Below are 24969 nucleotides of genomic sequence, written 5' to 3'. Positions count from 1 at the left end.
TATTTCCGGTTTTGTTGAATTTTCTAAAAAAGACTGAGTATTTTATTGTATATATATATATATATAATTATAATTATACTGTATATAACAATTTTCATGTGATATTTGGGAAGATAACTTTTAAATAGACTTATTTTTTAAATATTTAGATATTAATTTAAATATATAGATTTATATAGATATTATATATATATATGTCTAAATATATAGATAAGATGTTTATATATATATATATATATATATATAATGTATTTTATGTGATTTGAGTACATTTCATACATTATTTTACATCTAGATGGGCAAAACTATAGCATAAAAATGAGACATTGGAGTAATGCAGCATGGAAAAAAATTTAGTCGTTGTATGGTCAAAAAGCCAAGCTTTCTGGTGAGATACACATTTGTAAGGAGATGAGCCAATGAGATAATGGGCCACACACTGATTACTGGAGTGATAAACTCTCTGCAAATTAGAATCAGCACCTTTGTGTGTGTGCGTGTGTGTGTGTGTGTGTGTGTGTGTGTGTGTGTGTGTGTGTGTGTGTGTGTCAAGCTGCATAAGTAGCTTTTCATCCAGTTCTTTGTCCTTATGTTTACTAAGCTTATAAACGGAAAAGGGAAAAGGAAAATCAGCAATGTTTAAAGAAAGGAAAACTATTTGAACAATTTTGAACTTCTCTGTAATGATAGATAGTATGATGATGAAACAGATGTTTCCCTGAAACATCCCATTTATTTTATAGGCACATGGTGGTATGTATGAAGCAAAAATTGTACAGCTGGATATGATTTTAGGGGGGAGAATTTTGAACTCTAAATCTGTGAGCATACAGCGCCACCATGTGTTAAGATTTTGTTACTATAGGCAGATTCTGTTACCGTTTGCCGAAGTACACTTGGTTACAGTTTCAGAGACTAGATGGGTGTGCTGAAAAATGTGAATTATGTTCATTTAGTATAGATTTTGACATGACACTATCAATATGAATGGATTTGTTTTAATCACATCCGTTTGAATGCCAAGTGCTAAATACTTTCAGGAATAATACCAATCAAATTTAGCCAAGAAACAAATGTTGAAAGAAAATGTCAACTCTCATACACATATGCCTTTATCCAAGCAGCTTGACATGAATATGTCTGATGACAGATCATGACTGTCAGATGGATTCTGCAACATAGACGTTTACCTTTCCCTGTCTGCAATGCAAAATGCAAAGCAGAACTTAAACTCTGTGTAAAAAAAAAGAGGTATCCGTCTGTAGAAAATGACTAATGCAATACTTATATCAAGCAAATTCAGTTTAACATGCACATTCAAAGTTCCACAGAAAACCCAAGAGTAGAAAAGCCAACATGTCCTGACAGAGACATAGGTTTAATCTGGAACTAGGCTGATCATGTTTCCCACTCAGCTCAGCAGAACTAGGTGAGGTGCTGTGATTTCCAAAGGAAAGGGTTTCCACTGTGATGTGTCGTTCTTAGGTAAACATGCAAATATGCTTGATAACATCTAACACACCCTTGATCTATTAGAACAAAGAGCTCAGTGAGGGAAACGTTCCCTCTGGGGGTTTTGTGGTCCGTAAAGAAATTGTTTCCACTCAGTGTGTTTGTGTGTGATGTGTCAGAGAGATTTGGGTGGGTCTTACATTTTCACTCATGTTAAGTTACTGTAGAATTCAAGGATCAAATCATGGATATTTGAAAGAGAATTCTTTACTGGAATGGTTTCTTTGCAAAAACAAACACACAAATCTAATAAAACTACAGTGAATAAATAAAAGTTCAGCTATAAAGGTGTTTAGAGTTAGTTATTCACAATGCATAAGCAAAGTATAAATAGATAGTCAGACAGACAGACAGACAGACAGACAGACAGACATATGATAGATAGATAGATAGATAGATAGATAGATAGATAGATAGATAGATAGATAGATAGATAGATAGATAGATAGATAGATAGATAGATAGATAGATAGATAGATAGATAGATAGATAGATGGAAAGACAAATATAAATGTAATCTTATAAAATTACTGTCTTTATCCCCCCAACCCATTCAAATTTTCCTATGACTTATGGGATTTAGGAACCTCAAATGTCAAGGCCTATTTATGAAAATTATAAACTTGTTCCATTGCAACTATATTCGTCATTGGTTGAAAAAAAAAGTCTAATAATTGCTTTTAAATATCACCAATCATGACGATGAATTTATGATTATTATTAGTAGTAGGCTATTATGCTATTAAACATGACATTTATTTTACTGATAGTAGCCTAGTCAGTCATGACTAAATATGAGCCCACAACGCCCTCTCGTGGAAAAATAATTATTCATTTAATAAGCTTTAGAGTACAAGAAGTAGGCATTATCAAGTCCGAGCTCATGACAGAAAATGTAAAATGTTATGATGTTTGTAAAGTGGATTCTGTTCAGGTTACCATGGGACCGCTTAGCCTCCAGGATCAACCGTCATTACAAAGAGACAGTAGCTTTAAATGTTATTGGGCTTCGAGCGGAAACGCCCCGCCTACATACATATGAACCCCGCCCATTAGGAGGATGCCCTGGCTCTTTGGAATGACGTTTGATCTTGTGGGCGGGGTTCTCGATTTCCTCAGGGAGGAGCGACAGAGCCACTGACACGTACGAATGTCTCAATAATTTGGACGAAGGTGATACAGTTACAGGAAAGGAATACGTCAAATACGTTTCCGTTAGTAGTTGAACCGCTTTCTTAATGTGCCCTACTCTGTTCAGAAGGTCGCGCTTAAAGGAGGTGTGTACTGCACTAGAAGTCGGAGTACAATGAGGTTTTCTATGTTGATCAGTCTGTTAAGGCCGATCGGCCCGGTTATTATCGGGATCTCTCTGGGATTTACTCTGAGTTTGCTGAGTGTGAGCTGGGTCGAAGAAAGCTGTGATATTAATGCCATAGGAGATGAAGGAATCGTTTTATCCCGGGATGGAAGCCTGAAAGGAGCCCGGAGACCTAACTCTATTTCCCCTGGGAGTGATGGTGAGGAGGAGGAGGAGGATGAGGAGGAGGAGGAGGATTTCCAGCCGAGAATAATCCCATATAAACCAGTGAAACAGACTCAGTCCAAGAAACTTTTCAGGTAGACAGACCATTCAGCCTGCTTCATCTATCTTTTATGTTGTGTTTCACGCCAAAAACAACATCCCAGGTTAAAACAACATAATGCATAATTATCTAGGCCAGTCGATGTATGTATTTTTGAACAGGCATCCTGATGTAGGCCTAACTTACCTTGTTTAATTTAAAAACACCATTATGTATACTAGTATAGCCTACTGATAGAGACACAAATTCTCTAAATGTCCCCAAAGACAATCAAATCCTCTATTGGTGACAGAAAAATTATATCTTAATTAAAATCTAAAGTAGCCCACTTAGGGGATAGAGTAACTTACTTGGGTTGAGGTCAACGTGTAAGTGCAGTAATTATTATTATGAATAACAGCTGTGAATAATAATAGCCTAAGTCATGTAGGCTATAGGCTACAAGCTTCTCTGTTCTCATGTTGTTGTTTACCTATGCTGGAATTGAAGGCTGTTTTCAAGAAGTTTGGTTATTCTTTTCGTAAATCAGTCGTGTTTATGATTTCCTCAAAATTAAAGAACGTTGAGATTAAAATTGTATTTTGCAACATAAAATCTTTACATTATTCATGTTAGTATCTACTAGCATAAAAGCTAATGGTATTTTGGCAAGATAAGTGATTTAAGTTGTTAAAGATCACAAAATACTACTATAACCGAGAAAGCTTCGAGTTTGGCTTCAGCTTTTAGTAATGTGACTTCAATGCTGGTGGTTTAGGCTTTGACAATTACAGATAATTCAAATATTTGCTTTTGCTATTTAAAGAATTTTGCAACAAGATTGCCAATGACTCAGTGGCATTTCAAACACTAAGAGGTATTTCAATATTTTTTCATGGGAATGAAATGAAACAGGCCTGTGGCAGGCTTATACTGTAACTGTAACAGTTGATACGTCCCATTGGGAAATCTATAATCCTTAAGGGTGGCTCCCATGTTGCTAATTTCTCCATTTCAGTCAACGCTTACAATACACTGAGGTAAATTAGGAAGGTTACAGACAGTGCTGTTGTTAACTAATCCCATAACATGAAAGGGTCAGTTGTCTTTGGTTATCAGTTCACGTTGACCTCATACTAACCTCTTTCTCCCAGCACTGGTTTACAAAGCTGTATCCTGATAGTTGACTGCTAAATTTATCTGAAACATTTGTTTTCAGGCTCACACCCAGTATATACATACTCTTGGGCAAATAAAATGGGCCAAGCCAAAAATGTCAAAATATTTAGTGGTTTTTTAATTGTCTTAACCATTTTAATCACAAATCACAGGTCTGGAAATGATCAAGAATTGCACAAATACTGTAGATAAAGTAACTAGAATAGCCTTTCCCAACTTGGAGACAGCTTTTTAAAGGAAGAAAAGTCAATGATAATGGCTTCAAACACTTCATGAGTAGTTGAAAAATGTCTCCCAGTTTGTTTGAATTTAACCTGAGATCGAATATTCACTATAGGCTTCAAATCTGGGGCCAGATTTACTAACAGTTTGCGCCAGTGCAAACACACTTTTGCCATTAAAAAACTTCTGCCAACTAGGCTACTACATCTACTGACGTTATTGCATGTGCATTTGTAAGTTTCTCTTTCAGACGCAAAATTTATGGAAGGAGAGTATTTAAATGATTTATGCAAGGTGATTTACTAAGGTTTGCACTAGTCAATTCACTGGTGTTTGCGCCATTATTTAATGCCCAAAAAAGCATGTCTTAAACCAGACGCTAGCCTAATTTGCTCTGCTGTTGGTAGATTGCGTTGGTCATTATGGAAATGATCCAGCTGCGTTTGTGTTCTTTAATTTGTGCGTCATCAGAAGATCACGCGTAGAACTTTCCACTCCCAATCTGCGTTTTTTTTGCGTCATATACAGTATATATATTTATAATTAGTTTTAGTTTTTATAATAGTTTTACTTTCAATTTTAGCTTTATAACATGCAACTGAAAGTTGAAATCTCACAATGTGGCCAAATTTCTTTTTTTAAACCTTATCTCTGAAATTACCAGTTTATTTATTTTTTTAACTGGAAACAGTCTTCCATGATTGGTGTGGTTAATCATTGCAATGACAAAGTTACAGTCCTGAGTTAAACAATCATGAGTTTTAAATTGTAATGGTCTGTCTGTTTCCACAGGGCGAAATACATCAGCACAGAGCTGGGAATTCGAGAGCGTCTTTTCGTGGGAATACTCACATCCAAAAACACCATCAACACTCTGGGTGTGGCCGTCAACCGCACCATAAGCCATCATCTGGACAATGTTGTGTTCTTCACTGGCACACGAAGCCACAAGATACCCCACGGGATGATCGTGGTCACCCACGGTGATGAACGCCTCATCTGGAACATGTTCCAGACCATCAAGTACATTTTAGAACATTACATCACAGAGTACGACTGGTTCTACCTCGCCCAGGATGACACGTACACGCAGGCGGATCGTATCAAGGCTCTGGTGGAACACTTGAGTATGGACCGGGTGCTTTACATGGGCAGCCCAGAAGAGTTCATCGGAGGTGAGATGCAGGGGAGGTATTGCTATGGGGGGTTCGGATACCTGCTGTCCCGCAGTCTTCTGTTAAGACTCCAGCCCTTCCTGGAGAACTGCAGGAACGACATCCTCAGCGCCAGACATGACGAGTGGCTTGGGCGATGCATCATTGACTATGCTGATACGAACTGCGTGGAAGAATTTAAGGTGAGATAAGTCCTGCTTTCAGTGGAAGTTTACAGATAAGTAAATAGTTTCAGTATGTCTTAGAGCTGCATGATTAATCATTAAGAGATTGTGATCTCGATTCAAACACCCATGCGATCTTATTCCTAAATGACAACGATTCGGCTATTAAACCTTTGTCTATTTAACCTTAAACTTGTATGATCACAGCAGACATTTAAATCTGCGTTGGCGCTGCCTCTGATCCAGAGGGAACAGTTGTCATGTGTAGGGAGGGATGAAACGGCATTTAAAAATCTTGTAAAAAATCATTAAAATCATCACAGAAGAACTGGGATAAAAGTTTATAGTTTGGATATAAACACTGATGTCTACGGTAGTGATGTCTAGTTTGGATATGAACGCTGATGTCTATGTAGGGAACAGGGGCGGTTTCAAAACACGTTTAGTTAGGTTTAGTTTGATTAGTCTCGCGTAGCCAGACCTTCAGACTGACGGCAGAAGGTCTGGACTCCATAGCAGCTTTCATTGGCCAAGGACCGGCCAACAACGTCTGACTGTCATGTAAAGCAATCACTCACAGTTCATTTTGTTCCATGTCATGTTTAGGGGCGTAAACATTTTAATTTGATCTAATAAATTATTCATTCAAGAACATTGTGCAAGTTAACTGCAACAGTGGCACTGCAAACTTCACATACTTAAAAAAAAAAAACAGTGTTTAGTTGATCCTTACAAGTGATGTGCTCATTTTCACAGTTGTAAACACCATGGCTTCCTTATTCTATGAGGGGGTTTGGCGTTACAAAGTTTCTAGATGAACCATTAAAGAACACATCACAAAACGTCTCCAGGAAATCCTGTAGAATTCAACCAATAAAATGACATTTTGTGTGCCATCAGACATTCACTGTTGGGTGTGACGACGTCTGAGGCTGAGACTAGTCTTTGGCAAACTGCAGTTTTAAGGAGACTTAGCAATGGTGTTGACTGATGAATTTGCTCATGGTTTGTATTAAAGCATATTAAAGACATATAAACAACATTAGAAACTTTTTTTTTTTTTTTTTTACCACAGGGGGTCTTTAAAATGTAGTTTATTCCTGTGATGTCAAAGTTTAATTGTCAGCATCATTACTCCAGTCTCCAGTGTCACATGATCCTTCGGAAATCATCCTAATATGCTGATTTTCTGCTCAAGAAACATTTCTTATTATTATCAGTGTTGAAATCGGTTGTGCTGCTTAATAGTTTTGTGGAAATTGTGATTTCAGGATTCTTTGATGAATAGAAAAATTAAAAGAACTGCATTTATTTGAAATAATAGAAATCTTTTGTAACATAAATATTAGGCTATAACTCTCTTTTTTTCAGTTAATTAATGTTCAGTTAATTAATTAATCCTTGCTGAGTAAAAATTATTTCTTTCAAAAACTAAAATCCTACTGACCTCAAATTCTTTGAGCGGTGGAGTAGTTTCAGACCTGTGATTTAAAGGGATAGGCCTTGTTCACCCAAAAATTAAAATTACCCCATGATTTACTCACCCTCAAGCCATCCTAGGTTTATATGACTTTCAGTTGAAGTTATTAAATAGTATCCTGGCTTTTCCCAGCTTTGTGATGGCATGGAACTTTACCCAAGTTTTTGAAACTCCAAAAAGTGCATACATTCATCATAAAAGTATTCCATATGACTCCAGTGGGTTAAAAATGCTTTATGAAGCAAAGCAATAGGGTTTTGTTAGAAAAACATCCATATTTACGGCCTTACGCACATTCACAAGTTCTGGAGAAGGGTGACCTTTGACCCTACATATGACGTAGGCATAAGTTTTGGTGAGAATTGATGAATGCGGAAGTACAGAGGATATAATAAAACAAAAACCAGGTCAGGAATTAGAAGTCTAAAACGTGAAGGTTTAAAGAAAAATGTCGAAGGATTTCGATATAAGAGAATAGGAGCTACGTCATACGTAGGGTCAGAGGCATAGGCGTAATTTGCGGGTGGGACGGGTGGGACATGTCCCCACCACTATTTTCTAAGGTCGATATTGTCCCCACCACTTTTGAAACATCTCGTGGCACGAATGTACCAATACAAATAAACAAAACATCTCCAGTTAACTGGCAGAGCATTCATTTCGTTCGTTTTTTAAATAAGAGGCGATCTAGCGCTGAAATGTGTTGTTTTTTAAATCAACTGATCAAAGTGCTCGTTGCCGCTGCGATCAGTGGCGCGGATACTATTTGCAGACATCCCAAGTCTCCTGGAAGTTCCGGGAGTCTCCCATATATTGATAGCGGCTCCCTGATGCCCGCAAATCAGTTAAAATCTCCCGGAAGCAAGAGGCTGAGAGAGGGAGCGAGAGACCTTGCGTGTGTGCTAGTGTGCGTGTGCCTCGGGATTTTATCTCTACTCTCGAACCGAATTAATCAGACACCCCCCCCCCCCACCACCCCACCCCAGAACCGAATCGCCCACCTGTCCCACCCACTTTTTAAAACAAAGTTACGCCACTGGTCAGAGGTCACCCTTCTGGAACTCTACTCTCTCGTGAACCCGCGTACTGCCGTTGCCGGAAGCCAGTGATTATAGTTTATAAAGTTTTAAATATGGATATTTTTCTTACAAAAAAGCATTGCTTCAGAAGGCCTTCATTAACCCCTGTATGGATTACTTTTATGATGGATGGATGTGCTTTTTGGAGCATCAAAGGATCTGATACATGCTGCACGTCACCACTGTTTTTCAGAGCAAGCGCACAACCCGAGGCCAAATGTAGTCTGATTAACGTGTTTACATGCTGGATGAGGCTGAGCTACAATCGCATTATCCAGCTCTATTAGTCAGACTTACTCCAAAAAAACTGCCTGATACAATTTCACTAAAGTGATTTCACTAAATCATTTACGTGACATTTTAAAAATACATGTTGTTTAGTGCAGCTCAAATCAAACCTTTTAAGTTCAAGTTCAAAGCCTTTAAGTGCATTTAAACACACTTAAATGGCATATGTCTTGGAGCACCACATGCTAATCATACAATTAAGTGTAATGGTGGTGTTTAGGGAATTTTACAAGTTAAGAAGCCACAGAGGGATCTAATTATATGAGTATTATCATTGTTTTTATTCCACACATAATCATAATTATGTTTGTTAGAAAAATGTCTGTGGAGATACTAGACCTCGGTATTATTGGAAATGCTTTTGTGTAAAAATAAATAAATACTTGGCATATTTTCAACTCATGATTGTTTGAATGAGCTATCAGTGTCTGTAATTTCCATCTCTGTGGCCTTGATTGAAGAGAGTCAGACTCCCTGTGGTAAACCTGCGGTGTTTGATGATGACAGACAGCTTTATACTAGTGTGTCTCAGTATTACTGCAAGGACCCAGCGGAGCCTTATTCTTGATGAAATTAAATCTCACTGCCTTTCAACTCGGCATACGTATGCAACAACCGAAGACACGATTCAGATGTCTCCTTTGAAATAGGCTGCTGTTATCAGCAATTAAAGGGAAGGTCTCCAGTCTGCTGCTTTAGTCTGTCAGTCATCGCAACATCTGAAGTTTCACCTCTATCCAGGTCTTTACGCTCACTGCCAGTAACTGCTGGAATTAAATTCAAGACGTGTTCTAGTTGCTCTTCCCACCGTCTTCAAGCATAGAAACAGTACAAAACAGTACTCGTTCGGAATGTTGTTGTTTTTTTTTGTTTTTGTTTTTTGCAATGGTAATATGGCATCATGACTTTTCTCACCTGAAATACCTTTTAGATTTTGCAGTCTGTCTCTTCTGACTCCTGTAAGGATAGGTTGGGACTCTCAACACACCACATTCAGTTTCAGTTCTCCTGTGTTTCTCTCTCTGGGTTAGAGTGATGCAAGTCAGTGACTGTTTCTGCATCTACAGATCCCTGTTTGCACAGAGCCTGTCTGGGAATTCAGCAGTGCCCACAAAGAGAGGGCAAGAAAGAGTCTGAAATAGGGATAGACCAAAATTTTGGCTGCCGAAGCTTTCAGTTTCAGGCCGAAATCACTGACCGAAACAGATGTTTAATTCGCTCTTCTCTGATTTGTTTTCGTAACACAATCGTAATCCTAGCTCTGGATTGACAGAGGATTATTAATTTCTTGATTTTAATCTGTAATAAAATGTTTTTTGAATCTAAAATCTTTTAAGAATTTATTGCGTGCCTGCCATCCAATAATTGCAAAAAGCTTTGTGCTATGTTACTTTTAATATGAAGCAGTTCTCAACTTCTCAAATTCTGTCCATTTTATTATGAAATTCAAACAATATCATTTTGGTGCTCTAAGAGCACTGGTCTTTAATCACACACACACACACACACACACACACACACACACACACACACACACACACACACACACACACACTAATTGCACAATTAATTAACTGCACTCATCAATTACATAGCAAAAAATAAATAAATTATAATTATAATCTATCAAGTTTCTAGTAGAAATGTTTAGGCATCCTTAGCTAAACACTCTATTTAGATTTGCTCTTTCCACTTGACCAGAAATTTATTTAAATAATGATTAAAATGTAATACAAATACTACTGACTATTGATCCATAAGGCCTGTTTTATAAATGGCTAAATTCACTTATACATATTTATACATTTTACTTGTTTGGTCTAAGTTGTTCATGCTGCTGTGATTTCGTTTAGAATGGTGCAAATTGTGGCTTAGTGTTTTCTCTTGTTCTTTTAATAGCTTGATCAGATTAGATTCACTTTTCTCTTTATGCGGTCTAATCGGCTCAGGTTCTTAGTGTCTGCACCCCACAGGCCAGTGCGCCCCTAGATATTGTGCAGCACTGCCCTACACTTTGTTTTTGCTTCTTTTACTTAAGTTATAAAGGACTACAGGAAATGTGAAGCATGATAAAGAATATATGCATGTGGGATGCTTTGCATGCTTTGTGGGAATAATCTTCTACGACAGCATTTTTAATACATTTGTATTGCATCTCCTCTGGCAATATTTATGATTTCTACATTTTTTTTAATACAGAAAGAACTTTTCAACTATCCATTGTGGGTGGTTAATATGGTTTCCCTACCAAATTTTACTACAAATATCCAACATCATATGGTATGCAAAATATTCAAATGCAATAGAGATCAAATACCACCCCTTAACCACTTCTCAACAACAACAATAATAATAACTTAACAGGCAGATACAATTATTTTAAAGTATAAAAAAAAAATGTGTGTGTGTATTTTATATACATTTATTTAAAAATGCAGCCTTTTAATAACATTTTCTTTAATGCAATCTCTGGCCTTTTTTTTTTTTTTTTTGAATCCCCCACTAAAATTTCAAAATGAAAATTTGCTCTGGAAATTGGCTAGTGTATTTAATTCCTTGTCTGTATGAGATACACATTCTAGAGCCACATAAAACAGTTGTCAGTTGCCCAGAAATGGAGTAAATGCCTTTAATGCAGGCCTTGCATAGACCTCACACTTTTTTTGTGGTTCAAGTACTTCTCTAAACCTCTTTTTTCGCCTTCTCTTTAATGCTTCAGAGGTCTTTCTCCGGTCTTTCATTTAGCTTGTAAATACAGCTGCTGAAATTTGTATTGGACTCTGAAACTAGAAAGTTTAGAAGAAAAGAAAAACGAGTTTATGACTCAAACTAGTCATATCAATACTGGCAACTTTTTTTATTGTTAATTGCAAAGAAGCATAAGAATTTAAGCTAAACATTTGTTTCACGTTTGTCTATTTTTTTTACCATTGTACCTTTGGCCCAGACAGAATCACAGCTCTTAAATTGAATCTCACCTTTAGAGACTAAACCATATGTCACACTTTTGTTTGGAGGGGTCTGAGGTCCTCTGGTTAATCTGTTCTTAAAACAGGTACAGATACCTCTATTAATCCATCAGAGGAGCATTAGATGTCTGAGGTCTGTGTGGAGCTACTGGGGAGAAAGAGTCAGTGAATAATACACACTAAACATGATGTACTGTCTCCATTTTGGCATTTCATCCAGTTATAAATCCACCTCTGCCTTTACCGTCAAAGCACCTCCTGTCTTTCAGCACATCATTGTAATGCCTCCTACATCTGTTTAGAGCAGAGCTCTTGCAGGAGCAAAATTGCATTTACTTTGCTTAAACATAATTTGTTGCGACCTGGAGCAAGTGTTCCGAAGAAGTACCTACTCTGAACAATGATTTCCAAAAGAATAAACCAATATTAAATTCTGGCTGATACAGATAAGCCAACAATTATTTTTTATGTTCTGGCTGATAAATGGCAGATACAAAAATGTGTGTGTGTGTGTGTGTGTGTGTGTGTGTGTGTGTGTGTGTGTGTGTGTGTGTGTGTGTGTGTGTGTGTGTGTGTGTGTGTGTGTGTGTGTGTGTGTGTGTGTATATATATATATAATCACTAAATCAGTCTTATTTAATTTTGAGATTTGCTAAAAATTTCAGTTTAACAGATTAACAGTGTTATTAAATCAGCGTTTTTAAAGATTACATTTAAGTGAGCGTTAGATGTTTTAAATGTAAAAGTAGGAGCAATGAGCATGCACAATTAAACGGCACACTAATTGACATTTGAAATAAAAACCTCTCACTAACCATACTTTATTTTTACATTTGTTTTTTGTTTTTCAGGGGCAGAAGTATTATTATTATGAAATGGGAAAAAATTCTGACCCTAGTAAGGAAGATAATGTGCAGTTTAATAATGCACTGACCGTCCACCCAGTGTCTGATCCTGAGCAGATGTACAGACTTCACAAACACTTCACTGAGATCGAGCTGCAGAAGACATACGAAGAGATCGAAAAACTGCAGGTACACCTATGCTAAACCTGTTCTGACTAGTACCAATGCCAAACTGAGAAGAAAGAGTGGTTTCTTTTGACCTTTTGTGCACTGTGAGTCATTATGTGCTTTTTTGTAAGGGTGGTATAAAATTGCTATAAAATCCTGAATGGAGGTAATAACCTGCTCATCAAATATCTTAAAATGCTTTAATGGTATCCCACACCTCTTTGTTTAACAGGCGGAAATAAAAAATGTGAGTTTGGTGGCTTTTGAGGGCAACCGTAGTGCCTTGTGGCCAGTAGGAATCAATCCACCCTTTGAGCCCAAAACACGTTTCGAGGTTCTGCGGTGGGATTACTTCACCGAAGATCAGGTGTACTCCTGCACTGATGGCTCTCCGAAGTGCGAGCTCCGTGGAATCGATAAGCTGGACGTAGCCGACGTCATTGAGACGGCTATGGGTGAGCTGAACAAGAAGTACAAGCCGGTTCTGCACCTGAAGAAGCAGCAGCTTATTAATGGATACAGGCGCTTTGACCCCACCAGAGGGATGGAGTACACCCTGGACCTACAGCTGGAGGTGGTTAACCAGAAAGGACACAGTCGCTCAATCACCAAGAGGGTCCACCTGGTTAGGCCTCTCAGTCGTATTGAGATCATCCCCATGCCTTATGTTACAGAAGCAACTAGAGTCCACATCATCTTACCCATCACTCTTCAAGACCGAGAGCATGTTCAGCAGTTTTTAGAAGTGTACGCCGCAAACGCCTTCGAAACCAGTGAGAATGCCATCTTGACGTTTCTCTTTATTTACGATCCAGTTGAGGCCCAACAAGTCAACCAGAATGACATCTTCGCCAGTGTCAAAGCGCAAATCAATGCTTGCGAGCACCGTTATCCTACGGTCAAAATCCCCTGGATCAGCGTTAAAAGCGAAAGTCCCTCTCAAATCAAATTTATGGACATCATCTCCAAGAAGCACCCGGTTGACACGTTGTTCTTCATCGCAACCGTGAAAACCAGCATCAACTCCGAGTTCCTCAATCGCTGTCGGATGAACTCCATCAACAACTGGCAGGTGTTCTTTCCCATCCATTTCCAATACTACAATCCTGACATTGCTTATCATAACCAGCCTCTTCCCAATACTTTGGATTTGGTCAAAGAGGCTGGCCACTTCGATCGCAGTTCCTTCACCGAAGCATGTTTTTACAACTCGGACTACATGACGACCCGGACGCGCATGTCTTCGGATGTCCAGGAGAACGAGGAGATCCTGGAGAACCTGGATATATATGAAATGTTCGTCAAATACTCTGGCCTCCATGTTTTCCGAGCAGTGGAGCCGGCCCTGCATCAAAAATACAGCTACCAGCCATGTAATCCTCGTCTTAGTGAAGATATTTACCAGAGGTGTGTGCAGAGCACCCTCGACAGCCTTGGATCACGCTCTCAGCTCGCCTTGCTGCTGTTTGAACAGGAACAAGGCAACAGTACTTAAAATCTAACCTTGAAATGACTAAGGGGCGATAAACAGTTTTCCGTCCATTGGGCTGATGCTTTACTAGTAGGTGGTCTGTGGAGTCACAATGCTGAACACATCAAAAATGCTCTCGGTACCAATCAAAACTATTTAAACTAACTTAAAAATAGGCAAATAAATAGATTTATATTTGCTATCTCTTTATGTTGGCTCTTAAACCAAGCAGCTGTTAGCTGTTGAAATGATCACTACCGTAACACACCTAAATCGCTGTGCCTTCAAAAATATGCTATCCTTTCACTATACTTTTGACTTGTCACTTTTGCTCAATCAGATTTGTTTAAAGGAGTTTTAATTGTTTATTTAACATAACAGGGTTTTTGTAGTATGAAGGAACCATATCCAGATTCTGTGTTCTAGCAGTGGGTTTATTGTTGTTGAAACGTTTTTAAACGTCAGTTCACACTCGGTACTGAATTTATTAACCCTATAGCGCTAACCTGTAAAATCTCAGTCTTACTGACCATTAGTGCCAAAGAAACAAATGTCAAGACAATACACAATTTTGACCGAAGCTTTTCAACCGGCATTGTTCCATGTATAATTTATGCTTGAATACTGAACAGAAGAGCACAGATATTATTACAAATACCTGCATTTAAATGCATACTTATTGGTACTATCGATACCACCTCAAAGAGATTTTTCTGATTAAACAATTAACTTTTTAAAGTTTTGCACTAACAGTTTCATTGCAAATCTGCCTTGGATTACAGTAATGTTGCACAATAAGCCTGTCAAAGCAATTCATTTTGTTCAAGAAAGATTATAGGGTGCATTACACAGTTATAGTAAGTTCCTGAGCTGTCTACCAGAGAGGAGTGCAATACTAGTGCAATACTATTCAGATGGTCTGCTTAGAGCCTGCTGATGGAAACACTCCAGATGAAATATACATTTGATGATGCATTTTTGAAGATGCACTACAGAGAGCCTCTATTACAGACCATTCTGCAACACAATGTGTTTCTGTAGGAACATATTGGGTTATATACGTTTTTTTTTTGTTTTTTTGTGGGTACATGTGTACACGTGTACATGGTACGTGTGTTTGCTGTATTTACTTAGTGCTGTGTTGAATTTTTTTTATTTAAGCAATCATAAACTTAATGCAGTACACTGAGTTATGTTACACAATATCATGATGCTGGATGTCAAATGTTTGTGCATACAAGAGCTGTGAAAGGTTTTACAAAGTGATGTTTTGTACGTTTTTAAACGACACATGCACAACATGAATGGACTCATCACAGAATGAGCGTGGCCGCTACAGGCCTTTAGGGGTCAGCAAAGGAGCGTGGGATTACAGCTCCTCAGAAATGTATACTTTCACAAGACTGTTTCTTAACCTCACCTTTGTTGATTTTTTTTCACTATAAATATTCTCTGTAAATCTATTGTATTTTGTTTTAATATTATTGTACACATTTTTAAATAAAGACTTTATTTTAGGGCTCAGATCAACATAAGCGCTTGTCTTTTTTCTCCCTTACTTTCATCAGGTCATTTCTTAATACTGTTTATATTGCATTTGGTATTTATTTTCAGGTCAGACAGAGAGTCCGTACCAGAGCAACCGATAAGATGGTTAATGCATATATTTTTCTGTGACCATTACTGCAGCAAAAATGAAAGGTTACAAATCAAGACCCAATGGGTTAAACATCAGTCTTAAGGAGATCCTGTATATTTTCACCTCTATTTATATGTCCTCTTTAGAGGCCTTAACCACACAGACTGCCTTTGGGCACACAGTGAACCCATAAGCAAAAGACATCTGAAGTCAGCAGTATCTAATTATATAGGACTCATTTTACATAAGGAGAGTTTCACTCCATTTTAACTTTTTCCCAGCAGTTCACTTGTATAGACAAAATTTACAACCAACAATCATGCATTTTTGTTATTCCGAACATTGCTATTGTTGTTTATATATTTTGTGCAGTTGTATATATGTATACAACTGCACAAAATTAGACTGAAACCACATCAGCAGTAAAATATTTGACATTTAACACACGCAAAAATGTTTTTATCCCCCTGCAAGTGGCAGACTGTGAGATTCAGAAAAACACTCATTTACTAACTATATATGTATATGTATATAAATCTGGCATGTTTAACGAGATAGTTCACCTAAAAAAGAAAATAATTTACTCACCCTCGAGTCATTCCAAACCTTATTAGTTTGAATAAGTTAGAAGTTTTTTCTTCTTCTTCTGTGGAACATAAAATATGTTTTGAGAAATGTCTGAGATTTTTTTTTTTTCATACAGTGCAAGTAAATGATCACCAAAACGGTTTGGTTACCACTAACCAATGTTCATTATATATATATATATATATATATATATATATATATATATATATATATATATATATATATATATATATATATATATATATATATATATATATATATATATATATATATATATATAAATGAAAATGAAAATGACCTATTAATTGTCATTTAAGTGAAACTACTGAACTTAAATATACGAGCTTGATAAAAATTATCATTCTAGAAAATTTCAGATGGCACTTAGAGGCTTTTGCATCTGAACTATATGAATATATACAGTATATATACACATTCTGTTATCATTTGCTCATTTCATTCCATATATATATATTCCACATAAGTCAGAGTTTGGAATGAGATGAGCAAATGATAACAGAATTTTCATTTTTGGGTGAACTATCCCTTTAACAAGTGCTTAAAAATGCTTCATTTTGAACTTTCTAGTTGATATCTAGATGAGATTGCAACCATTGGGGGAACTTTCGATTAATATGTCATAAAATGTTATATTATGCTGCTCTTTTAGATTAAACATTTGTTTCTTTATACATTTCCGTACATTATCTTTATCGTGCTGTTAATTACCACTTAAAATTGTCCAGTTTGTAAAAACAATTAATATTCAATGGAAAAACATTTTGGACAGAAATGTGGTTTTCTCTAAAAAAAAAAAAACATGCAAAATCGCCACCTTCGTTCGCCAAAATAGTTCTCACGAGATCAGGCTGTAAATATCAGTAATGTGTGTTTTTTGAGATGTAGAGTTGTCTAAAGCATCCTTTTAGCCTTCTGGTTATGCATCACAAAAGTGATTTAACAAAAAAAAAATCTTGTTTTCTGCTGCTTGCTATCATACTGTCAATAGGGTTTAACTTGTAATGAACCCAGAACATTCAGTCAATATGTCCAGCATCCTCGGTGGAATTATAAGCCATCAAAAAGCACTTGGTGAGACGTGCTTAGCTATATCTCAGTGAACAAGAGCAAAACAATTAATTTATCAAGATTTTATTATTGGACTGCAGTACGTACCATCGTTACATTTATAAAATGTGTTCTAACAGAAACCATGGTCATAACAGCAGACCTTTGTACAAACTGTATTATGCGTTCTCTGTAGTCTGGTATACAGTCCATTAGGTTCTGGAGTGTAATGGGTAATTAGCCTGATTAGTCTTGATGCCTTTAATCGTGTGGAAATCTCAACAGTCTGTTTGCGCTATATGCTGCTTCAGTGCCTCGTTTTATGGCCCCCTCTCGGCAGGGCCGGATCTAGACATTTGGAGGCCCTAGGCAAAATTCATGTTGGAGGCCCCCCACCCCCAATAAAACACACTTGAAACAAATATGATTCCTAACCTTTTTATTTATACAACATTTAATTTTAAATTTAGTATATTTTTACTTACACAGTACATAAGTTTGGACAAATTACTATTTGTAATGTTTTTGAAAGAAGTCTCTTATGCTCATCAAGCCTGGATTTATTTGATCAAAAATACAGAAAAATAATATAGTGAAATATTATTACAATTTAAAATAATGGTTTTCTATTTTACTAGGCTATACTTTAAAATATATTTCTGTGATGCAAAGCTGAATTTAGTGTCACGTGATCCTTCAGAAAACTTTATAATATTCTGATTTATTATCAAATGTTAGAAATGGTGCTTAATATTTATTTTATAACATGTGATACTTTTTTTCATGATTCTTTGATTATTAAAAAGTTGTTTTAAAAAAGTCTTCAATATCACTTTTATAAATTTAACACATCCTTGCTGAATATTCCTGTTTTTTTTCTGTATTTTTGATCAAATAAATGCAGGCTTGTAGCATAATAATAAACTTCTTTCAAAAACATTAAAAATAGTAATGGGTCCAGACTTTTTACTGGTAGCCTATCAAACTTTATCTAAGCTAATCTCTTTTTTTGTTTAATGAAGATGTTATTGTTATTGTTGTTATTTTGCTGTTTTATTCAGTTTATTCACAGTTCCAGAATACCTCTTCAGTAGATGAACATCATGAACGTGCTTTTATCATTTTTCTGCGTTATGGGCAGGATTTTTCCCTCCCATTTAATCAATATTGACTGCAGATATTGTCATATTATTAATATCAGTAATATGTTATTATGTATTGCATTGCTACCTTAAATATGCTATACACAAATCAAGTGGAAGAGAAAGACACGATCGCTACTGAGCAGGAAAAAAAATCTAAACTAATATTCCTATAGGCTATGATGTCAGGGTATTATCTAATCATCAGCATCAGAATATAGAAGATAGACCCATAGATATGAGATCCTTTATTTGAAACATTTAAAAATGTTGCAGTGTGTTGGTTTTTTAACTTTGAATACAAACGTCTTGTCTTTTACTTTTGTAGCTTTTTTACTAGTCAGCTCTGGACGCGATGTTATTCATTGATTGTACGCGCAAATTCAAAGCGTCGCGTCTGGGCACGTTAATGACGCTCGCGCGCTCTTTTAAACTCATAAAGCGGTGAATGGTTTTTCCAGAAATGACGCTGATCTACAGTAGCCCACAAGTTTATATTTAAAATACATTGCAATCACACCAAAATCGATGACCTGCATTACGAGCTGTGCTTCTTTGCGTGCCTATTTCTGCTTTTGCTTCGCACTCAGCACCTGATGGATGCGTTCGTTGACCGCCTCTGATCGCCTCTGACGTCCCCTCGGACTAAACGAGTAAACTGGCTGGCGCCTCTACAGTCATGGGCTGGCGTTAATGTGACGTAATGTAACAGTCTATGGTTAAGATAAACATCGTCACTATTTTTAGTTGATTAATAGGCTACATTTTGAAATAAATTGTAGATAGGACATTTAATTTTTTTTTTTTTTTTTTTTTTTTTGTCCCTCTGTCTGGGCCCCATCCCGCCAATCGGGCCCTAGGCACGTGCCTAGTTTGCCTTTGCGTTAATCCGGCTCTGCCTCTCGGAGCTAATAGTGCTCTGGCTGGCAAAAGCGGGTGGAAAAGGAACAGCATGTCAAAGTTAAAGCAGCGTAGCACAGTTTTACAAATACACACAGAGCTCAACGCTGCCCCAATCAGTCTAGGATGGAACTGACATGTGAAGATGAGTTAATATCAGATAAAGCAGGGGTGTCCAAACTCAGTACTGGAGGGCCACTATCCTGCAGAGTTTAGCTCCAGTTTGTCTCAACACACATGCCTGGAATTTTTTTAGCCTAGTAAGACCTTGATTAACTGGTTCGGGTGTGTTCAATTGGGATTGGAGCTAAACTCGGCAGGACAGTGGCCCTCCAGCTCGGAGCAGAATTGGACACCCCTGAGATAAAGGAATATTACAGTTTTCTGGACAGATTTGACATATTTCTCCAAACTAAGCTTTATATATTTAACTAATAATGTAGAACTAACACAGCAGGTTTATGCTAAATTCAATACTGAAGAATCAGATTTCTACCTTTCAATTCATGAGTGTGAATTTGAACTGAATTGGCTACATTCCACAGGAAGTTGAATTTACTGAATTGGTCCCACTTTATATTGCGTCTTTAACATTTAAATGAATCATTGATACAATGCACTTATTGTGTACATACATGTTTTTACATTGTACTTATATTTAAAAACTTTTTCTGTAATTACATCTGTATTACACTGACTCTTCCCTTACACCTTAACCCACCTTTAAACTACCCATACCAATAAAACCTGTCCCTAACCTTACCCGTATCCCACCTCAATAGCAGCAAAAGTGTTTTGCAACACTATGAACACACGTACATTATCTAAGTACATATTAGTTAAACACCTAATATAAAGTGTGACCCTGAATAGTTATTCAAATAAATTCAACACAGGTAATGCATTCTATCTACATCATATAATGATTTTTCAAGTTATGGATCCAAGAAACACTATAACTAAATGTGGGTGATTTTCAATCCATGCACGCACCAGCGCTACATGGTGGAATTGGACATTGTCCCAAACCACAAGTTGCTCCGGTGGTTCCTGCTGTGCCTCCAATATTGCTTTTGCCTTTCCTCTTCCTCCATCATGTCCAATTTCACGCCTATCATCTCTTTCACCTGTAGTGTTTCAAGAAAATGATGTAATTTGTATGAAATCATGAATCAGTACAATACATTTAGGAAAAGATAGCTGTGTTAATTGCTTAACAACCGTGTAACAACATTGACCTCAGTTTGGAGAAATGTCTAATTGGTGTGCAAGCATCTTCCTTCTGATGCAGATCTGCCTTCTGGATTGTGCAAAATTACCTTCTATTGCTCCATAGAAAACAGTTTCCACCCTAATAGCAAGGATTATAAAAGATAGTCCTTTTTTAAAAAGACCTGTGATTTGTGCACATGCAATTGCTTTCAACATTTGGGGCAATTCCACCTGCACAGGTAAGATAGGCCACAAATGCAGAAATTTACAACTGGACAAGCGCATGAGGTTGACAGATAATGCTAAATCAAATCTCAGTGATTTGTTCCCGGGCAAATCTTGGACAATACACTGGTATGTCAACTCTTCTGGTCTCGCTGCTGACGGCACAGTTATTTATGACAGTAAACTGTATTATTATGCATAACCTACTCAGTATGCCATCAAGACTCTTACTGTGAACCTTTAAAAATGCCACTCTGATATTAAAAGCCCATATTACCCATGATTACTTTTATATGGATGGACTATGTGCTGCATGTTTTGAATATGACATCCAAAAATGCATTCTGCAAAACATGAAAATAACGATGCAAAATCTCTCTTGCTGATGGGATCTACCCAACAGAGCAACTAATCTCTAGAGGATATACAGCTCTGTCATATATAAGACAATTCTGCGGTGCCCTATTTCTGAATGTGGGAATATAAAAAAAAAAATACGTACCAAATGTGCAGAAGAAAATTATGTATAATTTCTGCTTATTTTAATAGCACAACCTTTAAGCCATGAAGTCTTTCACACATCATATTAAAGGAGAACTCCGGTCAATTTTAACATTGAGCTCATTTTTTGGTAAATTTGGAGTGCTGTCAATACAGAGAATAACGACAAAAATCGGTGTTGCCTACACCATGTTATCCTCTTTTTAAAATTTGCACCCTGTTGACTTCAATGGGGCAAGTTTTAAACCTGCTTTTAGCCTCTTAACATCCTTGATGTGTCATTACAAGTGCCCAGCCATGTGAGTGATTCCTTCAGAGTCAACACGCGGTGAATTTGACTGCGGTAGATGTGAAAGATATTAATAAAAGTGATGTTGTTATTTCAGCCAGTGCACATACCTGTATTTACATCCTGTTTTCGGTTGAAGTCCATAGTAATCGATTGTCGAGTTCACACGCATAGGTTTAGTTACCTATGATCACGCGCGTGAACTCGACAATCGATTACTATGGACTTCAACCGAAAACAGGATGTAAATACAGGTATGTGCGCTGGCTGAAATAACATCATTTTTATTAATATCTTTCACATCTACTGCAGTCAGATTCACCCGTGTTCACTCTGAATGAATCACTCACATTAGCTGTGCACTTGTAATGACACATCAAGGATGTTAAGAGGCTAAAAGCAGGTTTAAAACTTGCCCCATTTAAGTCAAAATGGTGCACATTTTAAAAAGAGGATAACATGGTGTAGGCAACACCGATTTTTGTCATTGTTCTCTGTATTGACAGCACTCCAAATTTACAAAAAATGATAATCAGAGAAGAACTGTACCTGAAATGTCAGATTACAAGAAGAAATATTAGGGGTGCTACACAGTTGACTTACAGTAATATCAGTCATATCTGTAACCACAAATTCAATATGGGCATTTATAATATTAGGACTAGCGAAAATGGAAACGTTTTTAGTCTATGAATTGTCAGTGCTTGCTGAATTTCACACACAGAAAAGCCGGTGGTTTCTGATCGAAATGCTTTGCACATCTGGCCTTTTGCCAAAGAGACCGCTAGACATTTCACAGCTAAGAACCCTGAGAAAAACTCATCAACCGACTTTTAAACATCTAGCCATACGCTGCGGTGCATCAGATTACTCATAGTTTGCGAGTATGCTGAGCAAACCCGGTTTATCATTCTCTATGGGACTGTTGCACTCCGTCTCATTCAAAAGTGAAACTAGGAACATAAGGTCTGTTTTATTAAACACTTTTGGGAGGTCTGGGGGAGTGGATCCATCAGCTGATGGATGGATGAAACAAACCTTTTCCATATGGTTACCGCAAAGGCTTCCTCTGGCTCTGGTAGGCTGGTGGGCTTACTGTACGCATCATTTGGCTCTTCAATTGGAAGTAACCTCACAATAAGATTATGTTATTACTGCTAATGACACCCATTACCACTCACACGTTACATCTCTATAAATAACATTACAAAATTTGTGGATTATTCAATATACTTTAAGTTAAACCATTTGAGATAAAGGAAACATTTACCAAACATATCCAATAGAGATGGATACAAATTACTTTTCTGAAACACAAACTATTCTACACCGTCCCCCATGATTTCAGTGAAAAACCAGAGTTAAGATATTTATCTTACCCTCTGGATCCTAAGAGTTGATAGCCATGGTTCAAATACATCATTTACATTTTTAGATTAATCTGAATGATAATATTTCACAAGATAAGAATTCACCAAATAAAACTAACAGCTGACAAAATATAAAGAATGTAATGCTTCAAACAGGATATGTAGTATAAAGTGGCTCTAGATGTCATGCAGTCTATGCCTTGATATAGTAGAGGCCCAATACCAAGGTATTCGGTGTAGAAATCGTAGAGTTTCCACTGATGTCATTTCCTGCGAGAGGATGGGGGAAAGGACAGGATTTCAGAGAGTCTCCTGCTGGAACGGAATGTCCGATCCGTGCCTGTGTTCGGTTCGAAGCGAGGGTTTGGAGTTCGACTTTGGCTGTAGCTTTAACTGGTGACAGCGAGAGAGATTAGCGCTGAGTTCTGAGGGTCTTTCACTGAGCCCACCTTCAGCACTGAGACCACTCTTTCTGCAGACGTCAACAGCACCAGACCTGCCGGCCGGCTTCCTAGCAGGCAAAGTCTTCGAACGCTCGGTGGTGGGTACGGTGGTGATGATGGTGATTTGGGAGGATGGTGTTAGCATAAGCTCCCTCCGAGTGGCTCCGGCTCATCTCGTCAGAATCCTGATAGGAACAGAGACTGTCAGATGGGATTCTGCGAGGATACTTTAACTCCTACATCTTACACACTGTTCCAATGTGAATAAAACACCTTGAATGACTAACACCGTGACTCATTGTTTAATCTGTGGTGTGATAAAGAAAAAGCCACCTAAGGTTGATACTTTACAGTGCTTTCTCATAGTTAAACCCCTTTGAACATAAACTAACTCACTGTTATATATGATCTTGAGTGGCTTATTGCATCGATAAAATGGTGGCAAATGTACAGTGATTTAAAGACAGCAGAGATCACAACAAAAAAAAAAGTTAATAGGCTGTTTATGAATTAAAAGTTCTGTAAGTAATTTCAGCTGCTTCCTATTAGACTGAAATAGTCTGCCCCTATATATTCAACTTTCGTTCCAGAATCTTGCCACCAATGAAAACAGAATATTTTTGTGGAAACCATGATACAAGAAAAATTCAGGATTCTAAAGTTCAAAGCGGCAGCAATTATTTTAAATAGAAATCATTTGTAGTATTATAAATGTCTTTACTGTTACTTGTGATCTATTTAATGCATTCTTAACAAATAAAAGCATTTAACCCTTGTGTGACCTTATGGACATTTTTGTCTTTTTCAGTTTCAGATAATTAAGATCATTTTGCCTGTATTAATGCCAACTCCATTAATTGAATAAATTTCAATTACAGCTAAAGTATTTGTGCACATTTCAGTATAAAGAAAAAATAAAGAATGAATTGTTGGATCCTTAAAAGGGGTGTGTCATTGATTCAGACCATGACATCAAAATCTCACTCCAGCAGGCAACCAAAGTTGACAACCCTGATACTTGACACACTTGATACTGACTGTGTATATATATATATGAAAATAACTGGCTTCCGGTAGCGGTCGACGCGCATTCACGGAGATGGATGCTTCCTACGCTACGTCCTACGTCATACGCCAGCATCCATCTCCGTGAACGTGCGTCGACCGCTACCGGAAGCCAGTTATTTTCATTTATAAAGTTTTAAATATGTATTTTTTTACGACAAAACCGCACGGATTACCCTCAGAAGGCCTTCGTTTATCGTTTATCGTTAGGAGCCGGATGGATTACTTTTGTAAAGGATGCATGCACATTTTTGGGACTTGAAGGAGTGGACCCCATTACTTCACATTATAACCACTGAAAGATCTAAGACATTTTCTAAAATAACTGAAAATGTGTTCGTCTGAAAAATGATTGACATATGCATCTCGAACGGCTTGAGGGTGAGTAAATCATGGGTTTAATATCATTTTTG

At 37.2% G+C, this 24969-nt stretch overlaps 2 protein-coding genes across 2 annotated transcripts in view; one reads left to right on the top strand and one right to left on the bottom strand.

The window, feature by feature from the left end:
- Positions 1 to 2620: 2620 nt before the first annotated feature.
- On the top strand, positions 2621 to 15641 carry chpfa (chondroitin polymerizing factor a). The gene is made up of 4 exons (XM_081368340.1): positions 2621 to 3129; positions 5268 to 5832; positions 12482 to 12664; positions 12876 to 15641. Exons 1-4 carry the CDS (start codon positions 2819 to 2821, stop codon positions 14136 to 14138), a joined length of 2322 nt encoding a protein of 773 aa, XP_081224466.1. The 5' UTR covers positions 2621 to 2818; the 3' UTR covers positions 14139 to 15641.
- Positions 15642 to 23402: 7761 nt separating this feature from the next.
- Positions 23403 to 24969, bottom strand: part of asic4a (acid-sensing (proton-gated) ion channel family member 4a) — a 102188-nt gene continuing 100621 nt past the window's right edge. The window contains exon 10 of the mRNA XM_081367711.1: positions 23403 to 23676. Within this exon, the coding sequence (XP_081223837.1) occupies positions 23560 to 23676 (117 nt within the window). The 3' untranslated portion in view covers positions 23403 to 23559. The remainder of the gene's footprint in view (positions 23677 to 24969) is intronic.

Source organism: Scardinius erythrophthalmus (assembly GCF_964197995.2).
Source record: "Scardinius erythrophthalmus genome assembly, chromosome: 6".
NCBI lineage: Eukaryota > Metazoa > Chordata > Actinopteri > Cypriniformes > Leuciscidae > Scardinius > Scardinius erythrophthalmus.
The sequence above is the reverse complement of the archived record's forward strand: the minus strand, read 5'-3'. Positions and strand labels throughout refer to the sequence as shown.

Coding starts and splice junctions, on each gene's coding strand:
- chpfa (XM_081368340.1), top strand. CDS start 2,819: ATGAGGTTTTCTATGTTGATCAGTCTGTTAAGGCCGATCGGCCCGGTT. Junction 5,833..12,481: donor ACTGCGTGGAAGAATTTAAG/GTGAGATAAGTC, acceptor TTTGTTTTTCAG/GGGCAGAAGTATTATTATTA. Junction 12,665..12,875: donor AAGAGATCGAAAAACTGCAG/GTACACCTATGC, acceptor TTTGTTTAACAG/GCGGAAATAAAAAATGTGAG.